A 13,977-nucleotide genomic window follows, 5' to 3' on the forward strand; every position below is an offset into this window, starting at 1 on the left:
AATCTTGCCCCGATTAACCTCTGGGTCTTAGACCTTCTGAACTTCACAGCTGGCCCTGGAGGTATCCACCACTCTGAAAAAAGTCAAGTTACTCCCAATAAACATCCTCCCAAGGTGTCTTACATTGGACAACCATTTTATCCCAATTACCAAGGAGGGATTTAGAAGAGCCAAGTAGATTTTTTTCCCACCAGAATCTTCCTCTGATGCTTTTGTTTTTGTTTTTTACTTTTACAGAAAACATGGATAACACAAATCACAATGGCAACCTCTTGTTTCATGAAGAGATATGAGACAAAGAAATCCTTTGCTTTGCCTGCAGAATCCTCTGAGATCTAGAGGCCAGAATAGTGACTGGCTTTGCTATAATTTTTTTAGCTAGAGATAGAGGCTGCATTTATGATTTCATTGGTATGGAATGAAAATATGCCTCTACCAGCTCAACACCTCCAGAACTTAAGTCTTTGGGGACTGCTTAGGACACTTACTTGAGTCATCCCCCTAGAGCATGCTGCCTCTGTTTATGTATTTAGGTTTCAATGATCATTTTCATGAAGCTATTGTAACCTAGAGAGGTTACAATACAAGGGGAACCATGATCAACTGTGAGGATATAGTGGTACTCTGGAATATAAGCTTTAAATCAAGAAAATCAGAGTAGAGGTTATACAGATGGAAACTTTTGTTCTGGGGGCTCCCAGTGAGAAACATTCTTCCATTCAGAATATTTGTAATATTTCCTTTAGACTTGAAGGATATCCAGGTAAGATTAAAAATTGAACAGTACAACACGAATAAATAATGGGGAAAACTCTTATGCCTCCTAAACCAAGGGTTTTTAATTTGAAGTCCATGAATATTTTTTTTAAAATATGCATTTTTGACAACTATTTCAATATAATTGGTTCCTTTTGTAATCCTATGTAGTTTGTGAATTTAAAAACATTATTCTAAACAAGGATCTTAACCAAATTGTCATTGTAATTATGACACACAAAAGAGGTCAAGAACCTCAGGGGTCGCCACTTTGGGAAAAAACCTAGAGTTAGGAGAGGTCCAAATCCCATTTCTGACAGTTGACTTAAGTCACTTAAAATCTCAGCTTCATTTTCCTCATCTGTTATTATTTTGGTTGCTGCTCTTCTGACACAATGTATGTCTAACAAAGGAATGCTGTTCATGGTCTTGCTCTGAAATACCCTCAAACACTGGTCATTTTAATTTTGAACTTAATGCCTTGGTTACGAAAAACTAAATGGAGGAAAGAACAACAGTGGGGCAGATGGAGCACATTTTCTAATCTAGATTTATAAAGATATATACAATCTTCATTTCTCTAAATTTGCTCACATTGATTCATTTTATATATTTCAGGTCATTAATAAAATATGCACAATTAGGGTCCAGTGAAAAAACTTTGTGTGACCCTGGGTAAGTTACAAGGTTCCTGGATCTCAGTTTCTTCATCTGTAAAATGAGATATTAGGTGATTTCTGAAACCCCTTCTGATTCCAAGGAGTGATTTAGAAAACAATTTACTTTTTTTTAAAGGGAAAACAGGTTTATTTCATGCAATTTACAATTCACAATAAGCTTAGTGTTATGAAAAGGAGGTTAAAAAAACACCCACACATCTGTCATATATTTGTTCTGAAAACAATGGGCACTCCACCTACCCTCTTTGGACAGAAGGAGGAAGCCCCAGATAAGGTTCCCTCCCAGACTCCTCTGGGTGGGCTGAACAAATTACTTCTTGAAAATTTATTTTTTAAACACAATTTTTAATGTTTTCTCCATACCATCAAACTCTTTTGATCGATGGCTTTTGAAGATCATTCTAGAATATTCCTTTTTTTAACAATGACCCTATTTTGTTTTTAATATTTAAAAAACCTAATTGGTGATCAGTAATTTTTTCATGTATTTTATAGGCTCTAAAAATTAATTAGGCCAAAATCAAGGATCAAGGAATGTACTTGCAAGCTAATAACTAGCATTTATGTAATGCTTTAGGCTTTGCAAAATGAGAAACTAGAGACAGAGACTAAGGGTCCTGACCAGGGTCATGCATCCAGTAAGTTTTAAAGGTTGGATTTAAATATGGGTCTTCTGACTCCAGGTCCAGGACTCTGTTCACTGGGCCACCCAGCTGCCTTTATTTGGGGAGGGGGCACAGTGCAGTTTCACTAGAATGAGGAAATATCCTCTTAATAAGGAAGACTTGGGATCTGCTCTGTAACTTGAGAGTTTTAGGAGTTTGAAACAAATTGCTCTATAATGAAGATAGAAAAAAGATGGAAAGTTAATGATGATACACATCAGAAGATAGCAAATGCAATTCTACAGGGGTCTTAATTCAGGACATAGCCCCATCACAGTGAGTTTGTGGGTGACATAGAGGTCATTGGAAAAACTAGATAATTATCACAGATGAAGAGTTGGAGCCCTGGGCAAAGATGGCTAAGTTTACTGTGGCCTAGGATGAATTCACTTGGATAAAAAACTTCACACACATAAAATGATGTATTGCCATGTACCCATGGGACTGATTTGTTGTTGGTGAATGATGTTTTATAATTGATGCTTACATAGTGCTAGCAGGCTTGATCAAGTGATTTCAGTCAACCGACTGTTAGAAAAGGGATTTGAACTTGGGGGGGTCCTGACACCAAGCCTAGCCTCTTTCCATTAGACTGGTTGTTCTCCCAATGTTGTCTAGTCCCCGAGACTCTTCTGGGGGGGTTGAGGATCAAGGCAAAGCTGTGTTTTAATTTCTGATACAGCAAGTACTGATAAATATAATCCATGTAAACAAAAGTTCTTCAGGGTTCTTAATAATTTGGGGGAGTGTTTTTTAGGAGAATAATTTTTAGGAGAAAAAGTCCTAAGTCCCCAAAGTTACAAGAGCTATCGCACTCTCCATGATATCTTAATTAAATGTTTAATGTAGATTTCTAAAGGAAAGCTAAATGATGGATACTAGTAATATTACAGTAAAATATACAGTGCTATTAAGATAGTAAAATACCAGGATATGTGTCTATGTGTATTACACACACACACACATACATACATCTCATCCCAATATCCCATTTGTGCCTCACAACAATCAGATAAGGCTTCTGAAATGGGAAAACAGCATGCCAACAAACATTACATTTCAAAGGTGTAAGGCCTTTACAATTGTCAGTATCTGGATCCCTCAACTGACAGCAGAAAAATCTAGAGAATAGCAATGATTTTAAAAAGGTGCCAAATTTATTCAGAATTAAAAAAAAGGGAGAATAACAAATGTTCAAATATGCAAGGATGTTATGTGGATGGTAATGGCGGGAATTTCCAGACTGTAGTTTGGACTCATTGTCAGGGACTGAGTTTTGAATTTTTCATTGGAGATTGTTAAGGAAAAGCATAAAGTTCTTATGGATGTCGAAACATTGAAAATGTATCATTTGGGCAAGGTCAACCCACAGAGAGGGATGTATTCTATTCTTAGCTCTATGAGTCTATGAATCATATATGTATGTTAATGTATGAAGGGCTGATTTTCCCAGTTTAATTCCATTAAGAGGGAAATATGTTTTTAAAATGTTTTTTCAGGAACAAGTTGTACACAAAAGACTTCTGAAGACTCCCAAAATGTAAATTCTAACTTACTTTTAAGGAATGCTCGGCTATGTATCGATAGCTAACATCTTGGGACAAAAAATTTGGAAAATCATGTAGGAAGTAGCCATATGATGTCCCTTTTGTGGAAACATTTCAAAATATTCTGGGCACAGTGAGAAGTTAATAAGAATGCAGTTTTCAAAGGGATGAACAAACGGGGGACTAAACTTAACAACAAAGATTTTTTCACTGATTTCTTGGCATTTGACACAATGATCATTGGAGAACAGCAAAAAGCACAAAGCAGAATGGGACAAACTACACAATGAAGGAAATAATCATGTCTCTTAAAAGCATGCATTTAACTTCTAGAATTGATGTTTGTCCTTCTCAAAGACCACAACATCAGGGAGGGAATGCTATGACAATCATATGAATTGGATTTGAGGTGGGGGGGGGGGTGTTGTGCTTGGTCTCCAGCCTCACTTTCTCCCCAAGAGCCATCTAGATCTAGTGGCCAAATATGAATCAGGACTGGAGACGGCCCAGGAGGAGAGGCAGTCAGGGTGTAGTGACTTGGCCAAGGTCACACAGCTAGTCAGTGTCAAGTGTTTGAGGCTGGATTCAAACTCCTGTCCTCCTGACTTCAGGGCCAGTGTTCTATTCACTGTGCCACATAGCTGGCCCCAGGCAGAAGTTCCTTCTTGTAATTTCTAGTTAAAAAAGCAAATGCCTTAATGCTTCCTTCCAAGTGTACTGTGTTCCCATTTTATCGTTAAATAAATTCAGAACAAACTCTCTACTGTCTCATTTTGTCCAAATGAGAAAAGACCATGTATTATCAAAGACCACAACTGCTAGAAAGAGGGTTTTTATTAATATTCTTTTGACAGATTAAAAAACAAACGCAACAATGCAACAAGCCTTCTTCCAATGTTCTTTATACAGAATTAAGAACCCCCATTTGGGGGCACCTTCAGGTACAATTAAAATCAACCACCATCCAATCCTGAGTTCAGGTTATACAGTGCACACTGAACTAAACTCTTTCACCATATAAGGCACGAGCACATGATCACAAGTAGTAAATACAACACAAATTAAGAAACCAAAAACTTAGATTAAAAACTTCATGCAAACCCATCTACGGAGAATGAGTGTGATCCAGTTTCTGGAAGGACATGTCATGTACACACAAAGTGCATTGTGTTACCAGTCTGTACACAGCAAGAACTGAGTTATTTCCAATTCTATTTTATACATGTTTACATCAATTCCATAGGTCTATGCACAATATTCACATCTGCAATGATACTGAAAAATGAGAATCCAGGCAAATGGCAATTAAGACAGGAGAATGTGTGGCACACTTTCATTCCAGAATACCATTCAAGCTAGGAATGCAAAGTTAATGGCACATTGAGTTTTGTGGATGATAGGACTGGAGGTGTAATAACCAAAGTGCATATAAAATCCGTTGTGGTCACATAGACCACAATTATCAAAGTATGTGATAATAATCTGCTCTTTATTCAAGGAAAAAAGAAACATCTTTATGATAGGTTTAAAGAAACAGAATTAGCTTTACAAATCTCAAAACTGTACAATTTAAAAACAATCACAAAGAATCACCTCTTTCAATGTAATGGGATACAAATAATTTCGGCAATTATTATGTAACTCTACCATGAGGAAGCCCTACTCAAAATCAGCTCAATTCGACACTGAGAGGTAGTTGAAACAAAATGCTATTCATATCCTGCATTGAGGTTTTCTGTTTATTTCCCCCCACCCACCCCCATCCCCTTTTTCTCCTTACAAAAGAGACAAATCCTGTACAAGCAGCATTTTTAGTCTTCTTTCTATAAAAGTTCTATAGGTACAGTTGGCATAGGCTAACCTGCCCCCTTTTGTAAAAAATATTTCTTCTGTGTCTGCATTTGAAATTTTCCAGCCTGCTTTGCATTAATGCCAAATCACGGCTCTGGACCTGCCAGCTTGAACTCACACAGATACAAGAATAGAGCCTAGCAGCCACATTTGAAATATGGAGCCTAGGAACTTATTTCCACTTTTTTAAAAGGGAAAATTTCCTTTTGTTTCCAAAACATCCTGGGTTCATGAACTAAGAGCAGAAAGCTGTGTGGCAGTGATGACAAGATCAGTATCATTAGCTCATGAGAAAGCATGAAGGATCTTAGGGCACTGAAGAAAATGAGAAAAGCCATCATTAAATACTTGAAAGCATTTCTTTAATTGTCTCCGTGTAATTTTTCTTGTGGAGAGGAAGAGGCCTTCAGTGCAACCCATAACAAGGGAGGAAGGGAACCAATATCTAATCCTGAGGAATTTTCATATTTGTTGTTCTAAAAACTATGCTAACAGTGAAACTGTGTGCTTCTGTTTTCCTTAAACACTACAAACCAAGGTCTCTGCATATGTACTGGTTATACATACAGGAAAAATTATCTGGGAAATTTTCAAAATAAAAGGTCCATTTTAATTTTAACTATCTTTCATGATGAAAAATTCATTTCCTTTGTCATATCTGCCTGAGTACTTATGCTTCTCTCCTATTCAGGAGTTTATTCAATATATTTAATTACTATTGACAAAAGAATTTACATGCATGATTCCACTAACAGTTAAGCAAAAATATACTCCTTTACAGTACATAATGCAGATATGTCATTTATGATCTGATTTTTGAAAACAATCCTAAAAATTACTGAATGCAAAAGAAAAACTGCCTAGTTCTAATTTCCCCTACATATCAATAATTTACCTTTTTTCTGATTGCTACATATTATAGAATCATAGATTTAGAGCTGGAAGGGACCTTAGAGGTCATATTATCTATAAGAAACTACAGCCAAGAGAGGTTGACTGCCCAGGGTCGGGGGTGAAATCTGAAATCAGATCTTTTTGGTTCCAAGTCCAACACTCCACCCACTGTCTTCATCTTTTTTTTTGAAAATGTCAATAGCCGGGACTAACTTCAACTTACTTTGGAAATTTCCTAATTCCCAAACCCATAAAAACAATATAATAAATTAAAGGTCCATTTTCAGTCTCCAAAGTATGCACAGACTTCTCAAAGGCAAAGGCATCACCGACCACTCTTAAAATCAACAAGATCATCTAGTTCATCCCTTTTATTTTACTGGTAAAATCAGAGAGGCTAAATAACTTACGTGCAAGAGATCACTCATTAGTCTCCGGGCTTAGATGTGCTAGAACCCAGATATCTAAAGATAGCTGAGCACTCTTCTCCTCTACAGCATAGGCTGCTTCCTGTTTCAGCTCAAGCTATATACATTTTGTAATTTACTGATGTGATTATTCAGGTCAAGGATATTTCTCCAAGGTAGCCATAAAGCATTAGTTTTTCAAAGTAAAAAGATTTCTCAGTGGAAAACTAAATTCTGAATCAAAATTTGTTGAATGTTTTATCATTTAAAAATTTTGGGGGGTGGCTAGGTGGTGCAGTGGATAGAGCACCGGCCCTGGAGTCAGGAGTACCTGAGTTCAAATCCGGCCTTGGACACTTAATAATTACCTAGCTGTGTGGCCTTGGGTAAGCCACTTAACCCCATTGCCTTGCAAAAACTAAAAAAAAAAAAAAAAAAAAAAAAAAAATTCCACTAATTTACATGAAATAATTGATAATTTAATGTTTCCTTACCACTTAATCAGGAAAAAAAATTATTTTTCAATAAATAGGCTAACAATAGTAATGAACAGTTTTAAGATGCAAAGTTATGAATCAATTAGACATATACCTAACATACAATTTGAGGTGATTATATGAAATAATAGGGGGGAAAAAAAGCTGAACCACTTTGAACTGAGAATTTCATATTCTTTAAGGGAAACATAAAAAGGGAAAAGTTATATGAAATGCTTAATCTCAAAAGGTTAAATTGGAAGTCAACACAATTTAATATGAATATATCATATCTTCTCTTCAATAATTAGTGGAGGATCTTTGTGAAATTCTTATTTAGGGGGAAGGCAGGCGAGGGGAGAAGAAAAGTTAAGAAATTCAAAGAAGAGGCAAAGCATATTTTAGACAAAAGAAATACTCAACCTTTCAAATATCTCCCCAAGGACATGAAGTATTACAAAGTAAGATAATGATTTCACAGAAGTTTATGAAATGAGCATAACAGAAAATCAGAATAAGTCAGAAACCAGGTTTAAATTTGAGGCAAAGAGTTTTCTTAACATACAGTGTATTTAAAATACCCAAGCAACATTTTTATCCTATCAAAATGGTGCAACCAGGCTATAGAATAAATGATACAAGAATAAAGAAGAATTGGCAAGTTTTATGGTGCTATCCATGATTTTGGAGAGAGGACATTTAATGCAAACAAACACAGGAGGATGTTAATGTACAATAAAAACAAACATCTGCTATACTGAATCCTTGTACATTTCTTTAAGTTAGCTTTTGGAGAAAGTAGAAAAGAAGCTGTGAGATTACATAAATGTTTGTGAGCAATGAAATTATGTTTTAAAAAAATACATTGATATTCTCTGTTCAAAATTTATTTACATTTAACTAGATAATCTAAACTAGGCATGAAAGCTGTTTTAGGGTAAGTGGAAAGAAAGCAACAGGGAATGAGCCCAAGTCTCACAAAAATAGAAGAGTTTTACTTGATATTAATAAACATTTCAAAATATACTGATTTTGGCAAGTATTATAACCACTGTTCAAATCAAATAGTAGTCCAAGTACTCTATGAAGTGCATTTATTAAAACTCTAAGGTTAGTGTAATCTTGTTTGATGAACATGATAACTAGTTATCCTTGTAAGTCATTGAAACACGCATCACAGACACGGACAGGCTTCTTTGAAGAAGGAGTTAAGGCATTTTTGGCTGAACATTCAGCACAAAAGATATTTCCACATTGTCTACAATGATGCTGCGAATGAGAGAAACAAGAAAAATTAAACTTCCAACATAAAACTGGATAGGTATCAATAAGGGACATAACTTCACTTCTAAGTATAAAGGATTCTGCTACATAGAGAAATCAATTTTTTCACATCTTCCTAAAATGTGAGTTTTTTTCCTTTTTCACATTATATAATCTTTGTATATTTATATTTTTGTGTTCATATGTATATATTCATATATATATTTATATATATTTAATTCAGAATCACAGAATCACAGCCTCAACTTTCTTTTTCCCAAATAATGCAATGAACAAAAATATTATTCCAGATAGATAAGTAAAAGGTTTTTTGTTGTTTTTTTTTTACATTGGAGCACAGTTTCAGGAAATTTGGGACCAGTGAAACACAATGAAGCAGAAAACCGAATTTGGACTCCAAATCCTAGTCTCTACTCAAATCACATGAATGACAACGGGAAACCAAATCAAGTATGTGGATACCAATTAAAATTTGTCAGTAAATTTCTGTCAAGATGTACTATCCAAGGCTATTTTACTGACTAAATCTTATAATCACTGACTAGTAGCCGGGGGGCACAGAGTTAGAAGGTGGAGGAGGAGATATCTCCCAATACTCATTTATATTCCTGTTATTCCTTTACATACCCGTCTCACTGTAACTGAAAAGCCTTTCCCACAGGCCATACAGTTCTGTACCTCGTTATCTTCAGCCCACTTTCTATTTAAAGCTTGTGTATGTTTGATCTGTTAAAAAAATCATACATGAAAGTAAGCAAAATCACATAAAGCATTTTCAAGAACAGATTTAGTCCTAGAAACTTGATGTATTATAAAAAACACTTCGATCACACTCATATATACATGTGTGTATGTGGTTTTTTCATTAAATTTCACAAATAAATTTCACAATTTGCACAATAGATACTCCAAAAATTGCTCAATAGAATAGATAATACTGGCAAACCACCAAATCATTCATTCATTTTTTCATCCTTTCATTCCAATTTTTCTCTACTAAGTGAAGAGGAATAGACAAAGATAAATAAGACATGATCCCTTGCCTTTAAGATTCTTCCAACCTGATGGAACAATACAATCATTTACACAGATACAAATGAACAAAAATTAGAATATAATCAAGATGATAAGAATAATATAAAGAAATATGAGAGAAGATTTGGAAGTGATTACACCTGGTTTGGAAAGGAGTAGAAAATTAGGAAAAGCATTAACAGAGGAAGAAGCAATAGAGGGCTAAAAGTCTACAGAGGTAGGGAACCTCTAGTCAGCTGTATTAGTCTGCTGTGGCCAGGGTAACCATAGAAGGAACTCGAAATTCAATGAATCTAGTAGATTTTTTTTAGGGGTGAATTAAATTGGTGACTGACCAAATAGAGCCTATGAATGATGTTATAAATATCCTGAGTTCCCTACCCTTGGTCTAAAGATTCAACAGTAAGTTGAAGGAAAGGATTAGGAGAGATAGGAGGTAAATAGACTGGTTAAAGATGAGAATTTGGGGATTTAAGATTTTGGGGGGTATATAATAGCAAAGTCTGGGGTGTATGTTCAATAAAACAATCAGTGAAGAACTAAACTTCAGGTGGTTTATGGATTAGACAGGCTTTTGTAGACTGCTCTTGGATTCAACCATTACACAATATATTGATTTTATATGAAAAATATGTTCTAAATTCCAAACATCAATTAACATACATTCAGAATACAAACTATCCCCACTTTTTCTATGCCAATTGTGCCATTCACAAATTGATTACTGGGTATCACATCATAGGAAAGAAAGCATGGAAGGAAGGCAGGAAACAGTTTGGGAAGAATGATGTTGTAGAGGGGATCATTACAGGAAGAGAACCTAGGAATTTAACCCTTCCTTTTCCATCCATTTATTGTATCCTATATGTCCCTCTCTCTGAAATGGCCCTGGGGCAAGGTAAGACACGGGCAAGCCATGGAAGAAGCAGATCAAGGGGAAAAGGCAAGAAGGATAAGGGAATCGAGGCAGAGTAATTCCTAATTTTGGCTGGGGCAGTAGCTCCAAGGAGCTTTTCAAATGCATATTGGAAATGTATGATCAGGAACTGTCTGTATATATGCATGAAGGAAATCAGAAATTTAAAAAGTCTCTAATTCTGTTTCCAATGAAAGCTTAAACTGACTAGTTAATGTTATATGGAAAAGATGGCCAAAGGAATTTAGTAAAATTTTCCCCCTAAGCCTGCCTTTCCCACTCCTGGGTCTGGCATTTGGTCCTTCTCTTACCATCAGGGTAATTTCTCTCCTGATGAGCCTGCTCTAAAATAGAAAGTTGTTTCATAGCTTCTCATTTATCTTCTCCTATGAATCACTACTGATGCTCCCACCCTTCACTTGGGAGTCAATCCTATACTGCCTTACATTTACATTCTCCTAAACAATCTTTACATGGGGGACCTCAATATCAGAGGGAGCAAATAGAGTGGAAGTGCACTAGAAGAGGAATTAGTTAGAGGTCCTGAATTCCAGTCCCTGTTGTCCTACTAAACTAGCCACAAAACTCTGACAATGGATCCCTTCTATTGAAGGACAAAGCTGAAGCAGAAAATTGAGGCTTCTTTCTGATATAGGTAATTCTACAATGCCCACAGAGTTGGGCGTGCTTCGCTTTCCTTGTGATCTCATTCAGACTAGGAGCTCCCAGGGAGTTTTCTATCAATGCCAACCAATGGCTCTTTTAAGAGCTGCCATGTGTAGGCTGGGATCACAAAGCCAGAATGTCTGAAGCAGGACTTGAACCCAGGCCCCTCCCTTTCAGGCTGTCTCTCCACCCACTTTTTCCATTTTGATTCCCCATAACACATGCTCAACCAGAGATGGCCCAGAGATGTTAGAAGTCTTGTGAGCCAGAGTTCTTTGTCTCTGATCAAAGCATGAACCTTGAGTCAGTCAGTTAAGAGTACAACACAAAGATTTGGATCAATTCTTTTGGAATCAGTCTGTACTGGTGGATCCAGCATCTCTACTGCATGTCACTTTTCTTCCTCTGGATGAGGGGCCTGACTGAGCAGGCCTGAATAACAAAAAAGCATAAGCTTCCTGAGGGAAGGCGGCAGTAGCTGGCGAATCCCTTATTTTTCAAAAAGGCTTTTCTGAATCCCTCACTGCAGGAGAATTTTCCAACAACAGTATAGTAAAAAGTCTTCTTTGAGAAATGGCTCTCTCTCTCTAAAATCAGAAGGAAGGGTAGGTACCCTCCACATGACTCACCTGCAATGACTGGTTTTCTCTGCCTAATTCCTGTACTGCTGCAGTGGTATTGTCCAGTTTTCTCTGCAATTCTAGTACTTTGGCTTGAAGCTTCTCTATTTCACCCTCACTTTTAAGACACCTGAAGATGGGTAATGAAGATGCAATTAGATAGTTACAAAAGTCTGAAAAGATCCCATGGGACTCCTGAAGTAACTAAAAAAGTTTTAATTAAATATTCATTATTTACTCCAAGATAGTAATAGTTTTAAAAGGCGTTTTAATACCAACAGGGCTGTGAATCTAACTCTTCTTTTTGTTTTCTTCCCCCTCCCCCACATAATATATGATTAGAAAATGACAGCACATTCTTTTCAATCAATCAAAAAGTCCATTTCCACCAAATATTCTCATTTAATCACCTTTCCAACAAGGCTCTTCTCTTATCTTGATTATTTTGAATAGTTGCTTCCAATACGGCAATTTCACCCCGTAAGTCGTCTATCTGTTTCTCTAGTTCACTAACTCTCCGTTGGCTGGCCTGCCATTCTTTCTTTACTGTGCTCAAATTCTCATTTAAAGCTGTGATTTGCACGGCAAGTCTAGTCTCGTTCTCTTCATGTTTCCTAATTTTCTCTTCCTTTTCTTTGATTTCTGCATGCTGAAAAAGAGGAAAACAAATCACATACACACAGACAGAAACACAAGTTCCTCTTATAATTGCAGTCAGATGAGAGTTTGAGTGCCTTCTTAATCAAATTTCAAATTTAAGTATATAATATTTTTATATACGGGAAAGGGAGATAAATCTGTTGGCTTATAACAAGAGACACAATGACCATCTACTTAATCTAAATTAGCTTCATTCGAGTATTCTAAAACATTGGCTAGCTTTTGCTGTTCAGGTTCATGTTTGGGTTTAAAGTGGTCTTCAGACTTTTACTTTGAAAAAAATTTATGAAGAGTGAAATGAACAGAACCAAGAGAACCCTGTACCAGTACTAGCAATACAGTTCTAAGAATAACTCTGAATTGACTGAGTCAGTTTGAGTACTATAAACACTCAAAATGTTGACAAAGGACCTATGTGATCCAGATCCAGAGAAATCACTTATAAAGAGAAATATATAGTGTGATTTTTTTCATGCATGAACATCTATGTCTTAATGGTAGCTTTCTCTGGAGTGGGGAGGAGAGGAAGGGAGAAAAAAATAAAAAGTGCAAGAAAGAACAAAAATGCAATAAAAAGTGCAAGAGAGAACAAAAGAAAAATTAAAATGAAGCCCAGAGAAGCAAGGTAACTTTGAAAATGTTTTTATTATAAATTATAAATGTATTTATTACATAGTTTTTCAAAAAAAGTAAACAGTGTGAAATGAAAATTCATGATTTATATCAAATTCTCTTTTTATGGTATGTTCTTTATGTTTGTTACATGGAAAAGTTCTTTTTTGCTTTTTAGTATTTAAGTTCAAAAAGAATAAAAATTAAAAACAGATTTACAATCTCAAGGTAATAATGTGAGGCATGTAGATTATGCCACTCTTTTCTTTATGTATTTCCTTTCTCTCCACAGGATCTACATTCTCTACTATCAATAGATAACTTAGACATCATTTAATCCATGGTTTGAATATGAAATTACAATCTTATAATAACTGAATAATTTGAAGTTAAAGGTTATGGGTATATTTGGGTTTAATTTAAAAAAAAAAGAAAACCAGATGCTTCCCATCTAGTACACAATAGAAGGAAAAGTATTGTGGCCTTTAATCATCATAAATCTAAAATGAAATCCCATGATAACCTTATATTTATTTTGCCTAAATAAATGCTCATGACACTATACTTTCCATTATTTTTCTTTTCTACAAAGATGCTTTTCTTAACTTTTTGTAACCTACAGTAAATTTGTTTAAAATGCAAGCACATTTTATTTTCTAAATTAAGAGTTGCGCTTTCACCAACATGGATAGATAGTCCCCTCCACCAATTCAGATTATAACCCCATTTATGGGTCTAATCTTGAGTATGTAATTCTTGCTTGTGTTCTACAATTCTTCCTCTGAGTCATCACCCAAAATAAAGTAAAGGTCTTCTTTTACTTTTTTTTAATACTTCAAGGGATATAAGGATACTTTTTAAACAATACTTCAAGGATACAAGGATATTCAGTCCATTTGTTCTCTTAT

The 13,977-nt window shown here is 35.6% G+C and overlaps 2 protein-coding genes across 13 annotated transcripts in view; one reads left to right on the forward strand and one right to left on the reverse strand.

The window, feature by feature from the left end:
• The window catches only part of PLEKHG7 (pleckstrin homology and RhoGEF domain containing G7), a 101,692-nt gene extending 93,024 nt beyond the window's left edge, over positions 1–8,668 (forward strand). For 6 of the 11 annotated variants that reach the window (XM_074226572.1, XM_074226575.1, XM_074226573.1 and 3 more), the window contains one exon: positions 238–8,667. In XM_074226572.1, coding sequence (XP_074082673.1) covers positions 238–339 — 102 coding nt within the window. In that variant the 3' untranslated portion in view covers positions 340–8,667. Of the gene's footprint in view, positions 1–237 lie in introns of all 11 variants that reach the window. The other 5 variants (XM_074226579.1, XM_074226581.1, XM_074226582.1 and 2 more) reach the window with 2 other exon arrangements.
• EEA1 (early endosome antigen 1) overlaps positions 4,034–13,977 on the reverse strand; it is a 125,600-nt gene continuing 115,656 nt past the window's right edge. The window contains exons 17-20 of one of the 2 annotated variants that reach the window (XM_074226571.1): positions 12,208–12,446; positions 11,807–11,927; positions 9,188–9,286; positions 4,034–8,545 (exon numbers count right to left, since the gene is read on the reverse strand). In XM_074226571.1, the coding sequence (XP_074082672.1) occupies positions 8,423–8,545; positions 9,188–9,286; positions 11,807–11,927; positions 12,208–12,446 (582 nt within the window). In that variant the 3' untranslated portion in view covers positions 4,034–8,422. The remainder of the gene's footprint in view (positions 8,546–9,187; positions 9,287–11,806; positions 11,928–12,207; positions 12,447–13,977) is intronic. The other variant, XM_074226570.1, reaches the window with a different exon arrangement.

This window comes from Macrotis lagotis, chromosome 2, assembly GCF_037893015.1.
Source record: "Macrotis lagotis isolate mMagLag1 chromosome 2, bilby.v1.9.chrom.fasta, whole genome shotgun sequence".
Lineage (NCBI taxonomy): Eukaryota > Metazoa > Chordata > Mammalia > Peramelemorphia > Peramelidae > Macrotis > Macrotis lagotis.